Raw genomic sequence first — 27,557 nt, 5'->3', positions numbered from 1 at the left:
GAATCCTCTTTGTAAATGTAAATGTCATGCAAGTCACTTTTCAGACGTGGTTTATTAGAGGGAAGGGACTGGGTCTTGTTTTCCACTTGTATCGTTTCACAGGGATATCCCTCATGCCAGACCACATAGTATGGCAGATGCAGTTCAGACCTTTGTTGGAGCTGGGCAAGAGCTATGGATGACAAGCTGGGTGATGCTTGTTCAGAGGAAGCTGTCTAGCTGCTAGTGGTCTGTGCTGACTGATGGTTTAATGTCTCTCTCTGAAGGCCCAGGTGTTGTGTCCTCTCACATCTCCAATCTCCCTCTGGGATTAACAGCCTGGACTGCCTGCTGAGGCACTAATAAACAGGGGCACCATCCAAATAGGCAGTAAATGAGAAAATGGGCTTTCTTTTCTCTTTAGAGTAAAAAAAATAACCTTTGTTCTTCTTCAGCTCTCCTGAGACAAGCCAGTTTTCTCAGGTGGAGGTGAGGGCGGCTTTTTTTTTGGGGGGGGGATGGCAAACAATAATAGTGACTGTGACAAAAGCCATTTGTAGGCTGGGCAGTTTGTGCACAGAGATATATTGGTTCTGATTCTGCCCTCTGGAGTCTCTGCTTCCGGTTTCCTGAGGGGCTGTGAGGGGCCGGAAGCTAAGGGTGTCTGTTGGATGTGCTCACCACGCTTCAGGCTAATTGCTTCCCTGACATCTCCCAGGGTTAGTTCTTCCTGACAGAGGTGCTGTCTGGATGAGTTCTTTCCACACAATTCAGGTCAGAGGGAGTTCCTGTTTCTCCTTTGGGAAGGAAGGGGCATGACAATTTCTGGCACTTGCCTTAGGCACAGCAGGAAAAATGCTCCTCCTGCAGCAGTGAGCTCACCAAGCAGTTGTGCTTTCTGGAGCTGGGGTGCAGAGGTTCAGCCCTGGCTAGATTATATCAAGAGTCAGAGGAAGGCTGGAGGAAATGAGTTCTCCACCCACCACCCTGTTGACACCCCCTAGGTAGGCTTCCTACATCAAGCAATTGTCCTAACCAATGCAGCCCTTACATGGTTGCCCTACCATCTAATTAAATCTTACTAGACTGAGTTCACTAGACTGAGTAGGGGTTCAGTCGCACAAGGCTGTTTCCTCATCAGATGCCAATTGCAGGCAATGGCTCCACACTTCCAAGTGGAATCACTTGACTACAAATTGAAGGTTCCCACAACGTTTTTCCTCCAGTGTTGTGGAATATTACTTTAGCTAGGCAAAGATGTGTTTCATTTGTTTATGCTGCATTTGTTTAATGATGTAAAGACGTGTTGCTTTGCCTGCCTAAGGCACCTGATTGATCTAATAAAAAGCTGAAAATCCAATAGCTGGGCAATAGAGGGTAGGCAGGGCTGGTGGGTAGAGAGAATAAGTAGGAGGAGGAATCTAGGCTTGGGAGAAGAGAGGACAAGAAAGAGAGGGAGATGTCTGGGGCCAGCCAGCAGACACTATGGAGTAGGTCATACAGAAAGAAAGGTAAAAAGCCCTGAGGCAAAACATAGATGATGAGAAACAGGTTAATTTATAAGAACTAGTGGGATAAGATAAGGTGGAGCACTCGTAACTAATAAGTCTCTGTATCATGATTTGGGAGCTGGTTGGTGGCCCAAAGAAAGCCTGGTACACTCCAGTTCAATAATAGTCAATGGAACTCTAGGAAATGCTTTGGTTTTATTTGCTAGGATATTATAAAGGGTACGAGTGAAGAGCCAGATGAAGAGCCACATAGGGCAAGATAAAGAGCCATCCTATGCATAGGGCCATCTGTCTTACAGAATTGGGATATACTGCTTCCTAACATGGGGTGTGATGGCCAACTCAAACTCTTTCCAAATTCCATTTAGTGTTGGGAGGTTCTATTTTATGTAGGCATGATAGGTATAATCTTCAGCCATTGGTGACTATATTCATTTTTCTTTTGAGTGCTGTGATAAAAAAACCATGACCAAGGAAACTTATAGAGGGAAGGGTTCATTGGAGCTTATGATTCTAGAGGAGGAATCTAAAATGCTGGGGGAGTCATGGCAGGGGGCTGCTGGAGTAGGAATCTCAGAGGTCACATTTCCATCCATATGTAGGAAACAAAGAGCAAGCTAGAAGTAGGGCAAATCTGTAAATTCTCAAAGCCCACCCCCAGTGACGTATTTACTTCAGCAAGGCTCTACGTGATTAAAGGTTCCATGACCTCCCTCAACAGGACAGTTAACTGGGGACCAAGTGTGCAAGTACATGAGCCTGTGGGGAACATTTTTTCATTCAACCTCTTTAGTGACTGACTCAATCTTCGTCTCTCCCCCTTCCCAGAGGTCAGGTTGGATACCAGGAACTGAAAAGAGCTGCATCCAACCCAGTGTTCCCAACTTCTGAAGATATGGCTGTTCTGTTGACAGTCAGCTATGGTAGCCATGTAGAGTGTTTCAGCGTCTAGTCACCTGATTAGAATAGACTTAGAAAAGGATTTCGTCACCTCAGAAAATTTCAAGAGTTCTAAGAACTCTGTACTTGTGTGGTGGTTTGAAAAAAAAATGCCCCCCCAAAGGGAGTGGCACGATTAGGAGGTGTGGCCTTGTTGGAGGAAGTTTGTCACTGTAGGGGCAGGTTTTGAGGTCTCTTTTGCTCAAGCTTTCCTCAGTGTGACAGTCAGTTGACCTTCTGTTGCCTGCAAGATGTAGCACTCTCAGCCCCTGCACATCTGCCACTATGCTCCCGTCATGATGATAATGGACTAAATCTCTGAAACTGTAAGCAAGCCACCCCAATTAAACGTTTTCCTTATAAGTACTACCATGGTCATGGTGTCTCTTCACAGCAATAAAAACCCTAACTAAGACAACATGCAAATGGAATGAAGATCAAATGTACATTCCACATCTCAGAAGTCCTTAAACACTTGGTTAGGATTTTTTTTTTTTACTTTTGTTGTCCATTTCAAAGACTCTTATTTTCTTGAAATTTTCTTAATTTCTGGAAGTGTCTCTGTACCCTATCTAACATCCAAATCTGTCAGTTAAGGATGACGATGAAGTCAATGAATTTATATAGTGATTTGGCCCTAGAACAGTGTATAGAATAGTTTTGCACCTGAGGTCTTTGGTGGCAAACCCCACTACTTTCTTGGTATATGATTGGTAGTCAATTCTACCTCTGAATTTTTATATCAATCTGCTAACAAATTAAGAATTCTTCTCACTGTTGCAAATGGCAGGTTTCTCTTAATGTATAATGAAGTTAAGTCACACAAATGAGTTTTTGAAAAGGCAGCAGAAAAAGGAATGTATCTGCTGATGAATGTTATGTGGAAGGCTGTGATGATGAGGGGTCCAGACATCACACCCTTCCCCTGTTGGAGTACTGTTTCTATGGAAGGAAATGGCCTTTCTGTAGTCTTGCATCCAGGTAAATTGGATTGTTTTCTGTAGGAGAGGATAGAAAGAGAGTGTAAGACTTGGAATGAACCTAGGCTTCACCGTGTCTACTCTTGTATAATGGTTACATTTCTTCTTGCTATGACAAGACTAATACAACTTAGTATTGTGACTAAAAGCAACTTAGTAGAAGAACAGTTTGATGTGACTCAGGGTTTGTGAAGGCTACAGTTGATGGGGTTGAGGGCAGTTTTGGTGTTGGGAATATGAAGCAACTGGTTATATTGACCCATAGTGAGGAAGCTGAGAGGAGATAGGAAATGGTCCCAAGTTTTCAGACTTCAAGGCACCCAATTCCTCCAGTGAGGCTCCACTTCCATACCATTGCAAAGAGCAGCATCAGTGGGGACCACCTGTTCACATATGAACCTGTAGGGACTTTGCACATTTAAACCACAGTACTCTGCTTAATTACCCATAATTGGCTTTCCTGTAAACTAGGCCCTTGGTCTGACACAGTAAGTTCGCTCATACACATTCTCCCATCCACTACAACATTCTAGTTGTATTGGCCAGTTCTCTGAATCCCTTTGTTCTCTCTGCCTGCACATTCTCTCCCCCTGCCCCGCCCCTGTAACTTGGATCCATCCAGCAACTCTGTTTCCATGTGCCATGCATGCCCTTCTAGGATGTCTAAGTTACTTTTCTATTGCTGTGAAGAGACATGACAGAGACAACTGATAGAAGAAAGTTTATTGGGGCTTACAGTTTCAGATGGTGAGTTCATAACCATGATGTCTGAGGCACTGGCAAGCAGGTAGATAGATGTGGTGCTGAAGCAGTAGCTGAGGACTTATATCTGACCCACCATCAAGAGGCAAAGGGTGGGGGGAGGGAGGAGAGAGATAGAGACAGAGGAGAGACCGACAGAAGAGACTCCTAGACTGAGACTGAGAATGGTATGGGCTTTTGAAACCAGTAACATACCTCCTCCAACAAGGCCACACCTCCTAATCCTTCCCAAACAGTTCCACCGACTGGGGACTAACCATTCCAATATATGAGCCTATGGGAGCCATTCTTATTCAAATCACCACATAACAGTTCTCAGCCTTGGCTGAACACTAACACCAAAATCTTTTTAAATCCTGAGACCAGTTCATAATCTTGAATTTCTGCAACACAATCCTTGGAGGGGAGACCCAAGAATCAATGTTGTTTTGTTTTGTTGTTCTTGTTTTGTTGAATCATATAGTCCAGTGTTCAGGCAAAGCTGCCATCACTACACAGACTGTGGTTGTCCCTTCGTCTTTACAACAGTGCTAGATGTAGGTAAATCTTTAATAACTGCTCTTTGAGTAGGTATGGTGAGGACGAGTCATCCTGGTGGGGGTTCCTTTTCTGGTAGTTCTACATCTCTAAGATTAATTTCTCCTGGATGCAAAAGTGTCATGAGATACCACTGAGTATGGTGACTGTGTCATGTGATTCTTAATTTTTATTGTCTACTTGATTAGGTTAAGGGATGCTTAGGGCATTACTGAGGCATAACCTTGGGCATGTCTGTGAGAGCATGTTAGCATCTTCAGGGATGATTAGCTTAGGGAGAAGATTTACTCTGAAGATGATGGTACCACCCTGTCGATGGGTCCCTGACTAAATCAAAAGGGAGAAAGGAGAAAACCAGATGAGCCATTTTCTGCTTCCCCCCATCTGAGAGGTGCACAAACAGCTCTGGCTGACATGTCTTCCCATCATGGTGGACTATACCCTCATCCTGAAACTATATAGTTACAGAGGGGATTAGGTTCTTGATCTGTGATCTACTATCTTTTTTATTTGTTTCTTGTGATTATTCAGTTTATTCTGTATCTTTAAAACTGACATTTTAGCCAGGTGGGCATGACAGTGTATGGCTTTAGTCCCAGCACTTGGGGAGGCAGAAGCAGGCAGATTTCTGAGTTTGAGGCCATTCTGATCTATAGTGAGTTCCAGGACAACTAGGGCTACATGGAGAAACCCTGCCTTGGAACAAAACAAAACAAATGAACCAAAACACAAACAAAAACCCTGACATTTTAGAACTGTAATGCCTTAGTATGTAGGAATACTTATTTTAGACAAATTGGACATTGGGAGGAAATCCACTGGCACCCAAAGCAAACTGTCCCCGTTCTCTGATTGCTTGTCCTGTATTGTGGCTTCTTGCTCTGGCACACTGAGTGAGCCTCTTTGCTGTTGTCTACTCAGACCCCATGAACCACCCTGGGAGTTTGGAAGATAAGGTTCCTGAGAATAGCCTTCTTGGGAGCCATTAGCATTAACTCCCCTGTGGGCCAATGTATCATGAGAAAGGGTTTTCTCATGCTATTCTTGCCTGTCTTATCCGGGCAGGATGTGTGGGACCAGTTAAGTGGGGAAAAGATAGCATTTGTGTAACTTCCTTAAATAGTAACTTAAATGTTTGCCCACCACAGCATCGTTCCCAAATGAGGGAGGAGTTTGGAGCTCTGTATGAGAATCTGTATGTTTGACTTCAGATGGACTAACCCTGAATGCCAGTGGTGTAATACAGTAGAGTCCTGTTTCTGGCTTGTGTTTGAGCCCAGCATTGAGAATCTGCACAGCCGTTGAGAATCCAGGCTGCTTTCCTCCCTTGGTATCACCATGGGATACCCAGGGCTTGGGTTTTATAAACTCCACTGGAATCTCTGTGTCTATTTAACAAAGAAGTGAGTCAGGTATGCTAGGAAAAGAGAATACTTATCCAGGACAATCCTGCCTGAAGATAGAGGCACTCTTTCCCTTATATTCCAGCTGAGAACCAGCTCTGTTATCTCACTGGAAGGAAGGGCTTGACAGCATAGTCTACTAGGGTGCAGGAAGGACAGGGAAACTCGTACCCAGACAATCCTCTCTAGCATCCTAGTTCTCTTATTGCTCAGACTGTGACCCGAGTCTCACTTTGGCCATACGAGCTTGGGTTCTGTTACTTGCAAATGCTTAAACAGGGTGCAGGCTAATTTCCCTTTTCCAACAAGCATTGGCAGTCCATAACTGGTGGGGCAGTTTCTCCACACTCAGGGTCCTTCAGGCCAGATCTACCCAGTGGTCAGGAGGAGCTTGATCCCACAGCACATCCACATTCCACAGGGAGAAAGAGGGAGAGGACTAGGCACAGCCCCAAAGCAAACACAGCCTTCCTCTACTCTACAACCTGAATCTCAGTCCTATTGGCATCCCTAGTTCCAAGCAGGCTGGAAACTGACTAGAGGAGGAGGGAAAGAGTCTATCAGCATGGTTGCGTAGAGTAGAGAAAGAGGTGTAATAGGTGATGGTAGTCCTAACAAATTATGGGCAGTGTGTCTTAGAGGCTAAGAGTACAGACCAGACATACACTGGGTAGGCTTGGTCATTAGCTTACGTCTTACTTGCCTTCTGGTCTTGGACAGGTTCATCAGGATCCACATTTCATAATCAGTAAGATAACGTGCCAGCTATTTTCAGACATGTTTCCAGACCTATTCATCAGCCTTTTGCACTCTGTTCTGTGCCTTGGAGAATGTCTCTTTGCAATGTATTTCTAGGTTTCCACCTGGACTGGGCTAATGGGAGGTTCTGGATGTATATGGGATAGGGCCAGGGACATTAGGGAGTGTCTCTTAATTCAATCGAGATAGCACTTCAAATTAGCTATTATAGGGACAGTAGCATCTCCTACTGTGACCAGCACTGGGTGAGTCATTCTAACTCTTTGCTTTTCCTTAGCCTTGAGCATTGCAGTTTGATAAGCAGTCCCTTCTTCAAACTCCCATCAGTCACTCCTCTTAAGCCTTGACTGATGCAGTAGGATAATAATGGTGCTGACGTCAGGCCATGGTGGTGAGCAACATCCAAACTCAGTGGCTGACAGCAGCAGCACACATTAGCCATCTTCCTGGCCCTAGGCAGGTACTCCGGCATCTTCCAGCATGATCTAAAATGTGCAAACATTCATTTTTTTATGTATGCATTAAATAATATTGCCACTTGCCACATCTTCCCCATTCTGTGTTAAGACTCAAGAAATCTTGCTCAGATCTGCTCTGAGAGAAATGCAGATCTGGTTTAATCTCTCCCATTAACGTGAGATGAACAAATTAAAAAGAATCACCATGCCCAGAGTTCAGGAAGCAATGTGCCTCATTGGATCCAGTAAACACCATGGTAAACAGCCCTCTCTTCTACAAAAACTGGTGGCGCTCAATGCTGGCCATGGCCTTTGGTACCCCTGCTTACATCCAAACTGAGAGCCTTGGTCTTGGTTTGCTTAGTGCCTGGCTGGTTCCCACTGTCCTGTGTTCTGCTGGTTGTAGGCATGAAGATTTGGTAAGCTGTATCCACTTGCAGTTTCAGAAATGGCCTAGCCCTTCTGATAACTGCAGAAACCCAACTCATCCTGGGGTTTGAGATCTACTTGGCTATCTGCCTAGCCTGAGCTCTACTCCAACTCCACCCCTGGATCCTGCCCAGCTATCTCCACTCCTTGGAAGCCTATTGGTATAGCTGTCCTCCTTGGAGGCATCAGATGGAGCTTGGCGGGGGGTTACTCCAGATGAATTTTTTCTCCAAATGATTGACAGTGGAAAATTCAGTTCCCTTCACAGGAAACCTCGCCCTACCACAGGGTGTGGCCCAGCCTTCTGGCTCCAATAGAACAATCACAGGGGACTTCACATGATTTCTGTCGCCCACACCAAGCAGAAGTCTCTGCTGACTTATCTTTCTGGGCACAGTAGCCTGTTTCACCCTCAGACTGACTCAGGAAAGCCCATAAAGATGCTTGCATTGTATGGAGAAAAAAACAGAGGCCCAGAGAGATGGACTTATCTGCCAGAGGCTACTGAGCTATTAGAGGATTAGACTTATAATCCCTGGTTCTGCAGCCAATCTGTTTCCTGGGGAGAATACACCTTATTCTTCTGGGGAGATTCAGTTGAGAGTTGGATAAAACAGCAGCAGCAGCAGCAGCAGCAGCAGCAACAACACACACACATGCACGCACACATGCACGCACAGGCACGCACGCAGGCACAGAGCCTCTCTACTCATCAATTTCACATCTGTGGACTCAACCACCTGTGGAGAGATTTTTTTTTTTTCTGTGACTTTACTGAACATATGCACTTCTTTTCATTATCCCTGAAACAACACAATGTAACACTGTTTAACAGTGTTTGCCTGCTTGGATGTTGTGAGCAACCTAGCCATGATTTAAAGTTTACCAGGGAGCACATGTGGGGCTATATAAAAAACCACACCACTGTGCTTGAGGGGCTTGGGACTTGAGATCATGGATTTGGGGTGGTCCTGAAACTACTTCTCCAGTATGGGGGCAAATGTATCTATCAAGGGGACTGGTCATATGTGGCTGTTTAGGACACATTTGTTGAATAGATGGCAAAGTTCAGGGCCATATGTTTTAGACCATCCAGTAATAATCAGTATGTTCCAAAGGGATTTCTATGACAAGATGGAAAGCAGCGGCTACAGAAACTTCTCTAAGATTCGTGTGTTTCAGAAGCATAAGGCCCTGGAACTGGAAATCCTTTGTCATTCCTGGTGATGCTGACGAAAAAAGGTGTAAGGGAAGCCAAACCTTTGAAGAGCAGGGACGGGTGGGGCTGACACTGGGAAGGTGGTGGAGTAGGGCTCAACAGAGCTAAGAGGAATCCCTGCCCCCCCCCCCAGATTTGTTCACAAAGTGATGTTATGGTTTGCCTAGAAGACGACAGTTCCAGTTAGGAGAACCAATGTGCTGAGAAGTGGGACTATGGCTGCATATGCATTCTAGAAGATGAGTGGGTGCCTACTTTGGAAAAAAAGAGAGAAAAAAGAGCAAGGGGAGAATATGGGATTACAGGATAAGCCTACAGAGGAAAGGGATGAGCCTTTCTTCTGCCAGGTGGATGTTTCTAGTAGGAATGCATACCAGCATGGCAAGTCCTTCCCGGTGTTAAACAGGAGTGTGCCTCCATTGCTGCAATTGTGTTAAGTACTCTGGTACTCTGTGGGCCTGAGGAGTGTGAGTAACTGGCCTGGTCTTTTCTAGGGTGCTAAGATCGCAGTTTCTGGGCACACTCTTGCGGGGGCTCTTTCCAGGTAGTTCCCTGTTTGTGTCTCTCTCATCCCTAGCCCTGTGTTACCAGGTAGACATATTAAGCTGACTTGCGGTCACGTGCTTTCCCTTTCCCTCCCTCCCCCACATTCCCTTCCCTTCCCTTCCCTTCCCTTCCCTTCCCTTCCCTTCCCTTCCCCTCCCTCCCTCTCTCCCTCCCCCTTCAGCCCCCTTTTCCTCTATCTCTTTCCTTCCCTCATTCCCCTTCCCCTAAGTGGCTGTGCTTAGCCTCTGTCTGCTCAGGCCAGTGTCCTCTCCCTTCCTCTTACTCCTTTCCCTTTTCCATCCTAAGTTGGATGCCTTCCTAGGGCCCTGTGCCAGAAAGTAGAGCAGGTCAAATTATAAAAGGGGATAAAAAAAAAAGGTTCCTTGGCAAATGGAGGAAGCAGATGTTCAGGGTTGGCATGCTGTCTCTCACAGTCTGCTGCAACACACCCCTTCCAGGATTTCTGGAGGTGAGCATCCATCCCCAGAGCACAGACATGTGTTTATTTCAACACCAAATGTATCTGAATATTTATTTCTTCTTAATTTCCTTCTCCCTGTAACCTTTGAGCCCTCAATCTACTGAGGCCAGGATTACTGGCCACCTGACAGAAATACAGTTTCTATTTCTTTTAAAGCATTTTAATGCTGGACAGAGTGGCCCCAAGCTGCTCCTTAAAGGGAAATAATTTATGGTAGCTTCTGGTTCTTGGTACAGCAGAGGAAGGATCTGGAGTAGAACCCGGGCTGCTGTGGGGAACTGAGGAGAAATACTGGTTTGGTTTGGGGCTAGTGGAGGCTTTCATATGTTCTGCTGCTGAGAACTGGTATTTGTTTGAGACAAGAGAGTCTAGTCTCAAATCAGCTATGTAGTTAAGCATGACATTGATCTTCCTGTGTCGGCCTCCAAGTGCTGAGATTTCAAGTGTGCACTACTGTGCCTGTACACACACACACACACACACACACACACACACACACACACACACACACACACACACGTATCTGCCAGGATTGCTCTGGTCTTGTCTTCAAGACTCAGGAAATGAGAAAGGTCTACTATTAGCTGGTCAGCTTACTTATGCTCTTTTTCTGAAATAGGATCTCATGTAGCCAAGTCTGGCTTCAAACTAACTATGAAAACTAAGTTTTTTAGTTAGAGTTTCTACTGCTGTGAGAAAATACCATGACAGAAAGCAACTTTGGGGAGACAAGGGCTTATTTCAGCTCACAACTCTCAGGTCACACTCAATCACTGAGGGAGATGAGGGCAGAAACTCAAGGTAGGAGCTGAAGCAGAGACCATGGAGGGGACACTGAGGGTGACTCTGAAATCCCCACCTTGTGCCTCTTTTCTTCTGGGTTCTGGGATTGCAGGTGTGTGCGACCATGCTGCTTTTATTTGGTGTTGCAGACCCAACACACATGTTCTTGCATGCTCAGGGAGCACTCTTCCAACTAAGTGACATCCCCAGCCAACCTTTCTTCTTAAACACAAGTCCCTCCCACCCCTTGAACTCTGCAAGCTGCCCTCCCATCCACCCCACCCCTGCCCAAACACAAAAGGAGGCTGCTAACTGATAGAGACAGAAGGAGGCAGGCAGCTCCAGGTCCTTGTCAGACAGACCCTTGTGTGGGTTAACCACAGGTGCCCAAGCTGAGGGAGGGTTTCTCTGTGTTTTCCCCAGCCCAGGAGCATCAGTAAGTTTGGATGAATGAGCACATATACAGCATAGCCCACATTTGATAAGCACTGTTCTCATCTTCTCAGTCCACTGCTTTTGGATTAAATTAAACAGTTTGATCAATTTAAATATTTTATCATCTATCTATCTATGTATGAATCTATTTTTGAGACAAAGTCTGCATAGTTCTGGCTGGCCTAGAACTTGCTATGTAGATAAGGCTGGCTTTGAACTTACGGAGGCCTCTGCCTCTGAGTGCTGAGTCGTCAGGCCTGTCCCACCATTGCCTTTTATTTATTTATTTTTTTCCACTTTCCCATCTCTTCCTTCTTTGGAGTCCATGCTGTTTCCTTTCTCCTATTCTATTCACCCAGTGATACCAGATGGAGAGAAATGGACAGGAAGCAGGGGAAACACAACCACCGCACCCAAACACAGACCATGTAGCAAAAGAAAGAGGCCTCCATTCCATGCAGAATGAGAGCATAAGTGATGTTCCTGTGTTACATTTACATCCCCCAATACTGAAAAGGGTGTTTATACTTGCCAAGAGTGTTCTGTATGGTAACTGTAGAGGGGTCTAATCTGTAAACAGTAGGCCTTGCCAGGTAGTCTGGGTGTGTGTCTGTGCAGCTGCCTCTGGTGTCTGTCACATGCTGATGGAATGTTGAAACTATTCAACAAGATACTTCTGGGAGTGAATGCCACTTTTCTGAGATGCATGACTGTGCCGACTCCATAGGACTGCTGGGAGGGATTAATCAGGGCGATGAGTGCTGAGTGATTACTGTACAGTTTGCACTTCTTAGTGAGTATGGTTGCTCTTTTTATTCTGCAAGGTGCATAATGGCTCTCAGAACTCTGGGAAAGAGGAACCAAACTCAGTCCCGGAGGTGAAGGGGACACTAGGTTTCTCAGATGAGACCCTCCTTTAAGTGTGAGTGGTGTGAAGTGAGGCAGAGGATGTGAAAAGCATGTCTGTCTTAGAGCCGCTAATACACCCTCTTTGAGCTTTCTCACCATAGTCCAAGGAATGAATTCAGAGTCATGAAGGTGGGATCAATATGGTTGAATTTTTTTCCACATACAAACCCAGATCAGCAGGGAACTAAATAGTGACCCCATTGTGTGCCTCCCTAAATGCTGCTGTGTCTTGATGCCTGACAGAGTCTGTTTGCCACCCTCTCAAAAGGCACTCAAGTTTGCTCAGCTAGGTTCTGTGGGACAAAGCCATCATCATGTTTACAACTGATTGGTTCACTCTTTTCCCTTGTTCCAAACATTACTACTGGTTTCCAGTTTCCAGCTTCTTGTGGCTGACAGTCTACTGCTTACTAAGAGGTAATCCTCTACTTGTCTTTTCTATGATGTCTTTGTTCATTTATTTATAATGCTGGTTATGTTAACTTGAGTTCATAGCCTATGAGTAGGCTGCCAACAACTCTTTATCCTGACCCTTTGTAAGGTTTGAGGATAGACTTGAGAATAAAAGGACAGCGTGTATGTAAGCCCCCTGAATATTTGGGGCATGCTGTGTAAACACTTGTGTTGCTTTTCTGGAATTCAAGCCCCAGTAGTCTTCACCTTTACCCAGCAGCCTTGGCTATGGGAACCCCTCTGGGGCTGCTCTACTCCTTGAATTGGATTTTCTTTTTGTTAGTAGATATGGCAGAAATGACTATTCAGTGCCTTGTCTCAGGATTAGATGGCCAGCTGACTCAGTTTAGGGGCCTACAGTAATCAAATTTGACTTTCAATGGGGTATTTGTTACCTCAATAAGAAAATTGAAGCTAGAAATCAACTCTTCCTGTAGAAACCGTGGACTAGTCCAGGGGTTGACATGGGCCACATTTTGTGTAAATACAGGAGAATTCTGTAATAGGGACTTTTCCAACTGCTGTGATGAAATACCTGGCAAAGCGATTGAGGGAAGAGCCTATTTTGGCTTATAGTTCTAGGTACAGTCCATCATGGTGGGAGCCACAGCGACAGAGAATGAGGCAGCTGGCCATCATGGTGACCAGGCAAGGTGACAGGGGAATGTGTATGTATGTATGTATGTATGTATGTATGCTGAGTGTGAAGTAAGGAGGATGTCCTGGGGCTCACTCCCATGGGGACACTAAGATGCTCCAACTTCTCCAAAATGAAGCAGCTCAGCCTTGGGGTTTGTTAAAAGAATAGGGAAAAATTAAAATCTTAATATCTAAGAAGACATATAACTAGTTCAGAGAATTTGTTCATCTTTCCTGTCAACTTGACCAGATTGAGAACCGCTTAGAAGGCACTTCTGGGATGATGTGGGAGGTGACCATTGGGGCTTGAATTCCAGAAAAGCAACGGAAGTGTTCACACAGCATGTCCCAAATATTCGGGGGGCTTACCATACCTAAAACAAATACATACATACATACATACATACATACATACATACATACATACATACATGTTATGTCTACAGTCGGGGCAGAATGGTGAATGTGATGCTCAGACAGACAGCTTCCTCTTTCCCCCTTTATCCAGTTTGAGACCCCTGTGGGATGGAGCTCCTCAGTTAATCCTCTCTGGGAGCACCTCCCACATCATCCCAGAAGTGCCTTCTAAGTGGTTCTCAATCTGGTCAAGTTGACAGGAAAGATGAACAAATTCTCTGAACTAGTTATATGTCTTCTTAGATATTAAGATTTTAATTTTTCCCTATTCTTTTAACAAAACCCAAGGCTGAGCTGCTCCATTTTGGAGAAGTTGGAGCATCTTAGTGTCCCCATGGGAGTGAGCCCCAGGACATCCTCCTTACTTCACACTCAGCATCATCAGAACATCTGACAGGATGTCATGTGAACAGGGAATGGGTTTCTGCCTCCAGAGAAAACCTGGTCTGCTGTTGTATGGTGATGGTTAGTAACAATGTCTTACAGGGTTAAAACTTGATTTCCTGTCTCCTTATCCCAGTTGTCCACCTATTTCATATATGTGTGTGTGTGTGTGTGTGTGTGTGTGTGTGTGTATGTGTGTGTGTGTGTGTGTGAGAGAGAGAGAGAGAGAGAGAGAGAGAGAGAGAGAGAGATGTTTGTATCCTAGCATAAGGATACATTTTCCATTTGGCCCCACACAGGCACCATAGCATGTCCCAATCTCTCTTCTTCAAGCTAGGAGTGTTCTGTCCACTCCCATCCTGCTCAGCGTCTTCTGTGTCTTGTACTTAGGAATGTTCCACTGAAAACCTGACCTCTACACTGACTACACGGCCTCATGCATAGTTAGACTTATTGTAGCACAGTTAATGGGTCATCAAACCCTTTTGTCTCAACCTCCTGTGTGGGTTGCTATTAGCCCACAAATTAATTCTGATTTATTAGTTCACGTAAAATAGCTAACCTAGCCCATCAGTCCCCAGGTTTGTCTTTTAGCATATCTTAGGGTGTTTTCCTTACTTATGGGGATGGGGCAGTGAATATCTCAAATCAACATGGCCATCTTCATATTTCTTACAAATACCCCAAATTGAAGAAGTATAAAAAGAAAGCTGTTTCTACCACAGTCTGCCCTGGCAACAATTAAAACACCTGTAAAATGACACTACTTGATAAAGAACAGGTTAATAGCAACAGTCAGTAACTGTGGAGCACAAGCTGTGAACCATCTGTGTGAACAGCTTTGTATGTGTGATAGCAGAATCTCTCAAAGCCCCTCCAGGCAGATACGCAGGCCATCACTACTTTAAAAAAAAGAGAGAGAGAGAAAGAAAGAAAAAGGAAAACTAGGAATAAAATCATAAACTGTTTTCTTCACGTGTAATACAATCATGGGGTGAACACAACTGAGGTTGCTTTCCCATCAGGGAAGGATCAATATAGATAGAAAACCTGAATTTTATGTAACTAAAGGGCTTCATCAAGTAACTAATAAGTGAGGGATGAAGGAGTCTATTTCAGGACCATCTGAGTGTGAAGTCTGTGTTTCAGAATATGCAACTGTGTCACCTTTAATCCCAGCACTCCCGAGACAGAGGCAGAGGATCTATGTGAGTTCGAGGCTAGCCTGGTCTATAGAGTGAGTTCCAGGACAGGCTTCAAAGCTGCACAGAGAGACCCTGTCTCGAAAAACCAAAATAAACAAAAGATATGCAACTGCTTCCAGCAGAGGAGAACATCTCTGGTGTTTTGGAGGTATAGCGTGTGTGACATGGTAGTGTCCTGAGAACAAGAGGTCTCCAAAGATCTTGCTCCTTCCTGGAACAAAGAGCAAGAGGCTGTGATGATCACTGGGACTCTTCACTTACTCTCTGGGGAGCTGTTACAGAGGGCTTTGCCCTAGGTATTGAGATCTGGAGTCCTGGAGACTGTCTTGGAGAGGTGATCTGGGAAGGCATGTAATCCTGAGGAAACCTGCTCTGTCCCATGCTAACCAGGAGAGTTTTCCCGCCTCTTTTCTGTCTGGGTAGTCCTCACAGATAACCAGCCTTGCATTGATAAAACCACCATGTGTGAAATCACACAGCACGGAGGAGACAGTGTAGTGTGTATGCTAGCCCAAGGAAGAAATTTGGATTTGATCATTTTGTTCCTGCAACATTGCTTGTCTGAATCCTCATTTAGACTGGGATTCTGAGAGTGTGACAGGAGGGGTCCCCAGTGTCCTGAGCCAGTGTTCTCAGCTTGTGTGATATCTTGACAGTAGCCTCAATACCATTGAGAAATTTGTCAGAAATGCAAATTTGAGGCCCTGCACAGCCCTACAGAGTCAAAGCTGGGGCAGCCCCAGCAATCTGCATATGCAAACCTTATAGATGGTTCCCAGGTCACTGAAGTCCACTAGGCACTTCCCAGCCCACAGCATCACTGATCTTTCAACAGAATCTGCTTGTTCTCACCTAGCTGTCTTCCAGACTTCCTTGCCCATTTTGTGACTTTCTCTGAGCAGCGATTCATTTTCTTGAGCTATGTCTAGTTGCTCCTCTCTCTACCGTGTGTGTTCTAGAGCCTCTTGCTCTTAGAATGACGCTGGCTCCATCTCAGACACACATACTTGCTGATTTCTGGATAGGTAATTTAGAACATTTATCACATCAACTTTAACACTTCCTCCAGATTTATGCTTAAAGTGAGCTGCCTCCTTCTAAACTGAACTATTCCTAGTGTCTGGAGCCATTAGGAACAATAGGACTTTCGTTCCCTACTTTCCTGTTGGTTTTTAAAGAATTGATGGCCTCCAGTATTCCTCAAAGAGGAAGATAAATTGTACAGGTCATGGAGAGGCTGGTTTATTCCATTGTTCCTTAGCTCTAGGTTAAAAAGCTAGGTTTTCAGAATGAAACACCCAAATGGAGCCTAATCCCTTGTAAGCCCTCAGCATGAACATTGTGATCCAAGTTGTCTCTCATTGTGAAAACTCTTGTTGCTTGTGTTTGGATAGCCTTGGCCTAGAATTTTCATTCCTGGGATTAGAGATGTGTATCCCCATGGAAGGTTCAACTCCTTGCTTTTAACAGTGGCTTAATGTTTTTAGAAACTCGGTGTGTTTTCTATTTTATACACAAAAATGTGCAGTGTCACTAGGAATACAAAATAAACTGTTTCACATGTGATATAATCTTAGGGTGAACACAACTGAGGTTGCTTTTCCATAAAGGAAGGATCAATATAGATTGAAGGCCAGGGGCCTCATTCTCTATTAAGAAATTTTAATTAGTTAACCAACTCAGTAATTCTCAGCCAATGGCAATTTAGTGGCCTAAGGTACAGTAGCAGTGTCTAGAGAGCTGTTTTCTTTTCCTTTTTTTGTTCTTTCTTTTCTCTCTCTCCCTCTCTTCTTCCTTTCCTTCTTTTCTCCTTTCCTCCCTTCTTTCTTTTTTTATTTTTATTTATTTATTTATTTTGTTTTTTTGAGGCAAGGTTTCTCTGTGGCTTTGGAGGCTGTCCTAGAACTAGCTCTTGTAAATCAGGCTGGTCTCAAATTCACAGAAATCCTCCTGCTTCTGACTCCCGAGTGCTAGGATTAAAGTTGTGCAGCTTCCGCCCAGCTCTTTTTTATTTTTAAAGATTTTACTGTATTGTGTGAGGGTTTTGCTTGCATGTATGTATGTGCACCATGGGTGTTCAGGGCCTGCAGAAGCCAGAAGAGGGTAGATCTCCTGGATCTGGAGTTACAGATGGTTGTAAGCCACTATGTGAGTGCTGGGAACTGAACCTTGGTCTCTGCAAGAGCAGCCAGTACTCTTAAATGCTACTCATCTCTCCAGTCCTGTTTTCTTAACCAGGCGTCAAGAGGTGGTTGCTACTGACACTAACTACAATATGCAAAGCAGTATCTCACAATGAAAACTATCAGTCTAGTGTCAGTCAAGTGCCTAAGCTGAGAAACCCTGAATCAGAGAAATTAAGCCATAAATCAGAGAGAACTATCATGAGTTCCCATTAGTCCTGAGGTTTCTGTAGTGATAGTCTCAATAACAACCAGAATAGTTTGTAATTCCAGTGCTGATCATCTAAATAGTTACTATGTGCCAAGCTCATACTCACAGCCACCTGTGCTGTTCAGCATCCCCCATGGTTGGTTTGTAGCCAGTTTTCAGAATGAAACACCCTCTACTCCTTCACACAACTTTTTTGTTGTAGATAGATTTTTTTTCTGGTCATGGTCTTATCTTTTCTGTTTCTCACATTTTAATGGATCCAATTACAGGCTTAGTGCATATTAGATAATAACACCCCCAGGAGGAACTGATGAGGCAAGAGACCTCAGTGTGTCACTGAGGGTGTGAATCTGAAAGCATCCAGACGAACAGGCCTCAGACCCATAACTTAGTCACTGAGCCAATCAAGCTCCCTTGTGGTGGTAGTAGCTCAGATCCTGGCCTTTCATCTGTCCTAACATCTTTCAGTGGATTTTAAATGGAGCAGACTTCCAGCTGATGGTTCTGTGATGCTTGATTTTCTGTCAACTTGGCATTGGCATTCCAGTCATCTGGGAAGTAGGATCCTCAGGAGCTTGTCTGCATCAAAGGGGCCTGTGAGCATGTCTGTGGAATATTTTCTTGATAAAGATTGATGTAGGAGGCTGAGCCCACTGTGGGTGGTGTCACCCCTAGGCAGGTGATTCTTGGTTCTATAAGAAAGTAGGCTGAACAAGCCTTGGGGGGCAAGTCAGTAAACAGCAACCTCCATGGCCTCTGCATCAGTCAGTTCCTGACTCCAGGTTCCCGCCCTGAGTTCCTTTCCTGACTTCCATTCATGATGGACTGTAAGCTACAAGGTGAAATCAACCCTTTCTTCTTTCTCTAGGCTTCTTTTTCTCATTGTGTTCACTACAGCAATAGAAAGCAAACTAGGACTAGATTCTAGGTTATGTTATGTAACAGTTTTTTAGGAGCAGCTTCCTCATCCTTGGGCACAGTTTCCAGAGCTCCTGAGGTATCTCACTCTGGATATCTGTCCACTTTTCCTCACCATGCTCCTTCCCCTACTGCTTTTCACTCTTCCACAGTAATGAATCTGGCCCTGGCAAGGGACCTTCTCTTCCCTCTTCTTCCCCTCTCAGCACCCAGTACCCTGTAGGGGGCAGGGCATATGCCTGGCTCTTTCTTGAGAGGAGGCATGCATGATGTAAGACTTACTCAAGAGTGATTTTATATTTGTAAACAAGCTGGGGAGGGGTAGGCACACTACTGTCTTTATAAAATGCACAAATAAATGAGAAGCTTGAAAAAAAGAAGGCATGCGCCAAGCCTGTGGGTGCCCACCCCCTAGTGTAACATTTAATTTACATTGTCAACTTGATTGGTTTAAGAAACATGCATGTCATCAATGAAGCGTACCTTTGTTTATCAGGGATTCCTCCTCACCCCCAGCAACTGAAGGTGGAGGACCCACTGGAATGTGGGCGACGCCATCCCATGGACTAGCCTTCTCATTAATTAAAACAGGAAAAGACAAAACCAGGTAAAAGCTGGAATTCCCCTCCCCCCTTCTTTCCTTCCTGATCTACCCAGATGCGACCAAGCAGCCCTACAATCCTGCCACCATACCTTCCCCACGAGCAATGGTGTGACCTAAATTAAATACTTTCTATTTTTAATTGTGTCTTGTCAGATCTTTGGTTATAAAAATGAGAAAAGTAATTCATGTCTATACTTCCTATGTTTTCTTCTATACATATATACATATGATAAATTTAAATTATATAATAAGCCCATTAAGAAATTAACAATAACTGAATATATATAATATATTGTTCACATTATACTGTAAGTATTATTGGGAGGGTAATGCATGCTGTATGTATACTCTGGACAGCGGAGGACAGTGACACATCATAGTACTCACAAGGGTGCTCAAAGCTTATGAAAATTTTTTCTGGAATTTGCCATGTAATAGTTTTGTATTGAAGTTGACTCAGTAAACTGAAACTACAGAAAATGACATTACAGGTAACAGAATGTAGCCAGGAAGCGGTGACCTTCGATCCTAGCACTTGGAAGACAGAGGCAGTCAGATCTCTGTGAGTTCCAGGCAGACTGGTCTACAGAGTGAGTGATGAGACAACCAGGGCTACAAAGAGAAACCCTGTCTTGAAAAACAAAAACAACAACAAAGAGCAAATAGGAAACTGCTGTTGTGCATGGGTTCATCAAATCCAATGTTCATGTGGCCATTGCATGATTATGAAAAGAAGAAAAGGGGTAACACTGAGGGGCAGGTTGGTGTGTGTTTTGCTTTGTCTGGAATACTCTCTTTTCAGTCTCGGTGAGGGGGCAGGCCTGTAATCCCAACACTTGACAGGCTAGGGCAGTACTACTATGAATTAGTTCAGCATTAGCCTATGCTAAGTACTGAACACCAGGATGTCCAGAGCTGACCAGCAAGGACCCTGCCTAAAACCAAACCAAACCTACCCTCAAACAACAGCAACAACAGAAACCCCCTGATCAGTCCTTGAGTCCCTTTCAGTCCTTTGTTCACTTCCACTCTGTGCCTCAACCTTGTTTGTGACTTCCGTGTCAGGCACCATCCTCTACATTTAGCTAACTGAGTTCTGGTGTGGCCATTACTTCTGAAAGACTTTTGAGAGTCTCACCACCCCAGTAAACATCTGAGGAACTCACAGCGAGCTCCAACATCTAGGTTGAGATGTTCTGAATTTGGAGATAGGATGTGGGGAATTCAAATTCCTACATGCCGTGGTTCAGAAATCACATTTTGAAAGTACCGTAGAACTGTAAAATGATCTTTCTAGAAGCAAAACAAGTCATTTTAATCAAGGCTGCCTAATTGAAACCTTCCAATGGTTTGTTCTTTGAATAGTTGTTAATTGTGACCTACAGGTAGTAGTGACCATCTTAGAGGAGGCTCTGTGATTCCCTTTATGGTCATGTCTGTGGCCACCTCTTTTTGCCATCATTTTTCTCTTTCCCAGCAAGTTTGGCCTTCCTTTTTAGCTACTTGGTATCCATTTAGCAAGGCACAGGCCAATAAAGACTTAGAGTGTGTGTTCAGATGGGAGTTGAGTGCGTGTCCATGGATGACTTTTGCATGCTAATAAAGTATTGGACATCCTTGTTATTTTGAAATTGTGGAGGAAAAAGGACATTGATATGTTATCTCTGCCCTCAAAGCAAGCCTAGGAGGCCATGTTGCAGAGGGAACTGTGGTTTGTGGTGTTACCCTCCCAATCTGGAAGGAGGTAGAACAGTCTACTGCTCAGGTCTTACCCTAAGTCTGTAGTGGCATCAACTCACCCTCCCACCCCTGCCAGTATCCTACTGGCAATATGTAATAGCTATCCTGTTTGGTCTCAAAGGGCACTCAAGTGGCCCCATCACCTTCCCTAGCAATTAGTAAGTGAAAGATTGAGTCACTCAAGAATGGATGTTGACATTTAGTGTGAGTATATAGATTCCCTCCAGAAGCACAGGTATGAACCATTACTTCGCTTGTTAGTTAAGTCAATTATTCTAGGCAAAGTCTTACTAGTCATCATGGCTGGCCTGGCATTCTCTATGTCCGACCAGAACTCGCTGCGATCCTCTTGCAATGCCACTGTAAAACTGGAATTATTGGCGTGCACCACCATTTATTATTATTATTATTATTATTATTATTATTATTATCATTATCATTATTATCGTATCTTGTTTCTATTTGGCTCAAGTGAGGCACTGGAATCTGCAAATAAATTTTCTTTGAAACGTCACAGAGAAAGCCTCTCTGGAGCTGGAGCTTTTCCTTTCAGCCCATAATAGATTCTGATACATTGTGTGTAGAAGGTCACCCATTTTCTACATTCAAGGTACAAGTTCACTAGCAGTTGAGAGGGCTAAGACATGGAGTTAGGGAGGTGGTCTCTAGCAGGACTTTCTGTCTAGGTTGCCATGTATTCGGCTACTTGGAGTCAGTCAAGGCATGCAGAGTGCTAATTGCTAGGGAAGGTGATGGGGCCATTTGAGTGCCCTTTGGGACCAAACAGGATGGATATTAAATATTGTCAATAGGATACTGGCAGGGGTGGGAGGCTGAGTTGATGCCACTACAGACTTAGGGTAAGACCTGATGAACTCCATCTTGGAAGCTGTGCCCTAGAGAGCTGTAGCACTGGGCTGAAGGAGCAGCCTTAGAACTTCCCAGCCCTTTCTTCAGCCTCTTCCTCCGCCTGTTTCATTTGGAAGCGTGCCTTTCGTGTGAACTGGTGTACATGCTTCCATCTTCTCTTTTCTTCACACTCCTGATGCCAGAGTTTCCCCCAGAAGGCAGTAAGTCACTTAATGTTGTCCTCAGGCCAGCCTTTCCACTGTGCTTTCCTGTGCCTAGGGCTCCAAATCTGTTAAGTGTTTAGGCTGTCCCCCACGATAGCCATCTCATCTGTGAAAAGAGTAGAATCTCACTTCAAAGCTTTGAGATCTTCCTTATTCGATATACCCTGCCCTCACTGCAGACTCACACCTCATTGCTTCCTTCAGTTATCCAAAATCATCCCCATCTCACAGGGCTTTTGGAAGGCTAGCTGAAGCATCAGCAAATACATACTTAGATGCAGTCTACTTTATATTTGTAATATAAATTTACTTAATACATATGCTTCAGTTTCTTTTCTGTTGCTGTGTCAAATAGCATGACCAAAAGCAGCATAGATGAGAAAAGGGTTTATTTCATCTTACAGATAACAGCCAGTGAGGGACATCAAGGCAGGAACTCAAGCAGGAACCTGAAGTCAGGCTGCTTGCTGTTCCAAACAGCATTTATCCCTGCCAAGGAACTCACTTCACAGTCAGAGAAGAATGGCAGGAACCATGGAGGATGCTGCCTGCTAGCTGGCCCACAGGCCATGCTTAGCTAACTTTACAACACAGATGGGAACTACTTGCCCAGGGAATGGTGCTGCCCACAGTGGGCCAAGATCCCTCTTACAAAGACAGTCCCCACAGACATGCCCACAGGCCAGTCTGATCCGGCCAACCCTCTGCTGAGACACTCAGGTGACTCTAGGCTGCATCAAGCTGTCAGTTACAGCTTTGTTGCATGACTTGGTGCTAGTTTGGTCCCTTTGCCTAGGAGGGTATTGAGGTGACGACTCAGCAGTTAAGAGCACTGATCTGGTTCAATTCCCAGTACCCACAGGCAGCTCACAACTGTCTGTAACTCCAGTTCCAGGGATCTTGACATCCTCACACAGACATACATGCAGACAAAACACCAATGAACACAAAATAAAAATTAATTACATATTAAAAAAGAGGCAGACATTAGGTGACTTGTCCAAGGTTTTTAGGACACCACACAGCAGGGCTGTGATGTCACTCATGCTTGTTTGTATTCTAAAGCTGGGTCTTAGAACTGGTCAATTTTGCACCCTCCTAGGATGGAACAGGATGGAACCCAATAGGGGAATTAGAATATGTAGACCAGCCTGTTACCCCTCCATTTCTGTTCACTGACTCTTCTCCATGTCTATACTAAGCGTGTCAAGGCCCAGAAAAATCACTGGTGCACTTGTTCCCTCACTGACTACAGGACACAGTCTCAGCTCCTAAGCTGCCACTCAGCATTGGCACCGTGTGGTAGGAAGCACACGTGGGGTTCCACCCCCGGCTTTGCTACTGAACTTGTTCTGTGACATTAGAGAAGTCATTCCACAGCCTGACAGAAGTTTCCTCACCAGCCAAGGAAAGGTGTGGTACTGTCTCTTCATTTCTTCCCAGGCCTACACTTTTGTGACTTTGTTTGTCTTCCTTAGCTATGTTGTCTCTTCCTTTGTGGTAAAAACTCTTTCCCCCATTTTCTCTCTCGTCAAGCTCCCAAACCTTGCCAACTTCCTCTGGGCTCCACTGCCCTGCCAGTGCCTCCTTTTCCTGCTCATCTGATCTCCACTCCTACCCCCTGCGCTCTTTCTGCACAAGACTGGTTTCCTGTCACCTGTCCAGCCCTCTAACAAGTGAGGACCCACTGCCCTGTCTTTTCTGTGCACATATATTGGCTTTGTGTGTCGTACAAGGGCAGGTGACTTTGAGTGGAGCCTCTGCTTCAGAAACAACTTCAGCAGTTACATCTGGGCCCTCTGTCTGGTGAGCTGAGGTCACCAAGTCAGAAGGCTGTCATGGGCTCTGATGAAGTAAGAGGGTAAAGCCATGAGCAGCGGAGTTAGGGAGTTGGCCTGTAAGAAGGGAGAGAGGCTAGAAGCCCTGATACTCCCTAATCTTCCCGACTAAGGGCGTAGGTTGCAGTTTCTCCTCTCCAAAGACCAGAAAGGTACCAGAACATGCCTTCAAAAGACAGAGCAGACTGGGTAAGGGACATTGCTTAGGTACGAGAGCCTAATTTCAGAGGTGGGACAGAGTCAGAAACAATGTCCTAACACTTAAAATTCTTTGCTTCTGCTTGAATAGATAAGGGCCTTGGGGTTGTGGCCCGCAGGATATACGGTCCTAGGAACCTATTGGTCATTTAAGGCTGTGTGTGTTTAGGCCCTTCTGCTCCTCATTCGAGCATATCATAGTCCCTCCTAACCTGATGGAAGCACTTGGGCCTAGGGAACTCTGAGAGAAACATGACCGCTTTCATCTGAAAATTCCACGTAGGAGAAAAGTTGACCCTAAACGTTACGTAGCCAGGAGTTCGGAGGCAGATCCCAGCAAAGGAGTCTAAGGCATTCAGACAGAAATGGTGAGTGCCAGGAATTCAAACGCGGCAGGGGACAAAACAAGAGAAGCCGTCTCCCTCTTTAGTCTAAGGGAGACACGTCAGCCTGAGCCCCGGCAGTTTCTGAGGTCCCGGGAGGGGCGACGGGAACTGGGGACGGGCTCTAGGGCCCCGCGGCCGGGGCCGGGGCGGGGTGGAGTGTAAGGTTACAGGGACCGGACTAGCGACCCTCCGGGGCAGCTCGGGCGGGCGGCCGGGAGCGCAGGGCGCTCAGGGACCCGGCAGCGGGGTGGGGAGGGTGGGACTGGAGGGGGAACTGGGCATCTCTCTACTTCCTGAGCTTAGGGGCGCCCCTCGCCGCGCCGCCCAGCCGCCACCCCCCTGCCGCCATTCCCCTGCCGCCGCGCTGCCCAAGCCAGGATCGCCCCATGATCGCCCCATGCGGAGGGCAAAGTCGCGCCGGGGACCTTGCGAGCCTGTGCTGAGAGGTAACCAGATCAAGCCCGGGGCTCAGGGAGGGCTTCCCGGGACTGGGCCGAGAGGTCTCCATGGTTCTTCCCGGGAGCCCAGGCTGACATCGGTTCAGCTCCAGATGTGAGGACTTAGGCAGCCAGGTCGGCGCTGGGGCCTGAGTGTCCCGTCAGGGATCCAGAATGTTCAATAAGACAAAAAGTCGAATCCGGTGCCGTGCCACCATCCGAGTGCCCAGTACCTACGGGGCGGATCCCCATGGGAGTCCGGGGACTGGCATCCACGCGCGCGGGCCCCTGGCCCGGGATTGGCCCTTCCCGTGTGGCTGGCGGGTCCCAGTTGCCGGAGGGGCGGGAGGGTTGGCGGGTGTTGCTGCTCCGGCACAGACAAAGGCACATGGGGCGCCCAGCCCGAACCCCAGGACGCGCCCTGGCCAGTAGGCTCGGGCCCCTCCGCCCCTGCGCCTTCTTTGTTCTCCCCAAACAAGTTTCTTGCACAAATGGGAGGGGGTGTGTGGATCCGGCTTTCCCTGGCCTGTTGGCACTGCCTTGAAAAGAATCTGGTTTCCGGGAGGAAACGTAAACTTTCCAAGGGGGAGTTGGTTGAACTTTCTTGGAACGTGACATTTGTGGCAGGCTAGAGAGTGGCATGTCGGCCCACGAGGGCCCTTGACAGCCCAAAGGACCCGCTGGTACTGCCTCCTAGGGATCCATGCAGGGGGATGAGGTACCCTGGTCGCGAATCCTAGGCCTGCCCCCTCCCCCCCCCCGCCATCCTTTTTGTTTTTGGGTAATGTTTGCCTTTCTGCCTTTGTCGTGGGAGTATTGTCTCTATAATCTGGACTGCAGCTTCAGGACACAGGTCTTGATCCCAAGTGCCTTGATGCTTACATTTTGGATGGAATTTGAGGCCCTCTGCTTCCTGTTTCTGTCCACATGGTTCTATCTCTCTCCTCTGAAGACTATTAAAAGTTTGGCGGGTTTTGCTTATAAAAGTCCTTGGTGGTGGTAGAGAGTGTGATGTCTCAAAACAGTGCCAACTTGTTCACTAGAAGAGAACACAAGCAGACTAGGGGAATATTAAACAGCTACAATTCCAGAAGACTCCTTTTCAAGGAATGAAAAATCAGGGTTTAAAGATGGAACACTCCTGGCTTCCTGCTTCCAAAACTAGGCAGTGGATCCTGCCAGACTGCATAAGATTCTCTCCCTGGCAGCCGACCATATGGGGCCCAGGTTGGCATTGCCCAGTCCAACATTGGTGCTTAAGGATGATCTCTGAGGTTCAAGATCTTGATGATGTCAGGGGAGCAGAAAAAGCGCTTGCTAGTAATGCTCTCAACATTACATGGTTTTTCCTCTAAGATGGCTTTTTATGAAAATAACGAGGGAACAGTACTTAAGTTGAACTGCGTGGAAGGAAAGCAAAGGACCAGAATGCAGAAAGAAAGAGAGCAGGGTATAGAATAGAATGTTCTAAAAACCTCTTTTTACTCAGTGGGATTCGTGGTGTGTGTGTGTGTGTGGGGGGAGGTGATTAGATTTTAGGTGAGCTGGTTTTTGTTTGGTCTTGCATGCCGCATTTTTTCCTGATGAGGAGAACTTTGGTCCATTTAGAGGTGACAGGCAAGTAAGAAGGTGCTGTCCCTGCAGCTCCCCTCCTCTTCCCCTTTTGAAAGTGCACTCATGTCTAGGTGTTTCAGGTTCTGTTCAGAAGGTGTGGGCCAGAGTGTTCTGAGGACATGTGGAGATTGCAGCATTTAAGAGCACATCTTTCGTCAACAGCAGCACATGAGTGCAGATGTGAACGGTTTTCTGGGAAGGCACTCTGCTGATGAGAGCGGAGAAGGCCTGCTTCCAACCAGCTTGTCTATCTGGAGCTTCACTGGGTGGCACTATGTTCTTTCTGATGTCCAACCCCACCCAGATGTGAGGCAGGGGCTCTGCTGAGGGAACAGAGCGCATCCTCCAGGTGTGCTGTGTCTTCTGGGTGCTCTGGAAGTGCTTTGGAGATGGTAAAGCACTACAGCACACAGGACTTAAAAGACCCAGCCACAGATCAGCGGAAATGCTAGGGACACTGTGAAGTTTTGCTTTTCACACCAATTAGGTGAACTTTATAAGAACTGTTAACATTTCTAACATTTACCAAAGTTTTCTCAAGTAACACTCCTTGACTGGGTTCTGTGTATGCCTGTGCATATGGAAACGCAGTCCAGTAATTTTGTAGTAATTTGAATGTTTTTTGTTACCATCGGAGGGTTCTCATCACCCAGAATTCTGTAGGGGAGAGAATCCTTGAAAAGCAAGAGGTGAGGGAGGAGGTCAGGCCAGAGGATGTATTTGATTACAAAGTTTGCTAGGAATCGTCTGAGGTTATTGAGGTTTTTATGTTTGTTTGCCTAGAGATTTTTTTAAAGTCCTGTTGGTTTGACTTTGCTTTGTCTTGGAGGAGTGGTTCTGTGTACAGCTGCCATGGTGGGCAGGTCAGTGCACTACTTTTTCTGGAAGGAAGTCTTTGGTGCTCTTGGATGTTGTGCTGTCACTTGTGAAACCCTAGGGTGATTTCACCCCAGGCTCTGGGCAGAACTCCCGCTTCCCCAAGGGGCTCAACAGCAGGATTTTTTTTGTTTGTTTTGTTTTATTTTTCTCCTTTCTTTTTAGGAGGAAGGAGAGAAGTAAGTGTTAGGTACATGACTCTGTTAGGTTTCTGGGTGCAGCTTTTTAAATGTTCCACTGTTGAGCATGTT

General features: G+C 45.8%; 1 protein-coding gene across 2 annotated transcripts in view; it reads left to right on the top strand.

Moving 5' to 3' along the window:
* Window positions 1–24,226: 24,226 nt before the first annotated feature.
* Window positions 24,227–27,557, top strand: part of Amotl1 (angiomotin like 1) — a 78,413-nt gene continuing 75,082 nt past the window's right edge. Inside the window, exon 1 of one of the 2 annotated variants that reach the window (XM_027410822.2) lies at window positions 24,227–24,361. Coding sequence is in view for 1 of the 2 variants with exons in the window: in XM_027410821.2 (XP_027266622.1) it covers window positions 24,777–24,825 (49 nt within the window). In the remaining variant the exon portion in view is untranslated. Of the gene's footprint in view, window positions 24,362–24,638; window positions 24,826–27,557 lie in introns of those variants that run through there. The other variant, XM_027410821.2, reaches the window with a different exon arrangement.

The sequence above is a fragment of the Cricetulus griseus genome, chromosome 4 (genome assembly GCF_003668045.3).
Source record: "Cricetulus griseus strain 17A/GY chromosome 4, alternate assembly CriGri-PICRH-1.0, whole genome shotgun sequence".
In the NCBI taxonomy this organism is placed as follows: Eukaryota; Metazoa; Chordata; class Mammalia; order Rodentia; family Cricetidae; genus Cricetulus; species Cricetulus griseus.
This window is presented reverse-complemented; position numbering and strand designations above follow the sequence as displayed.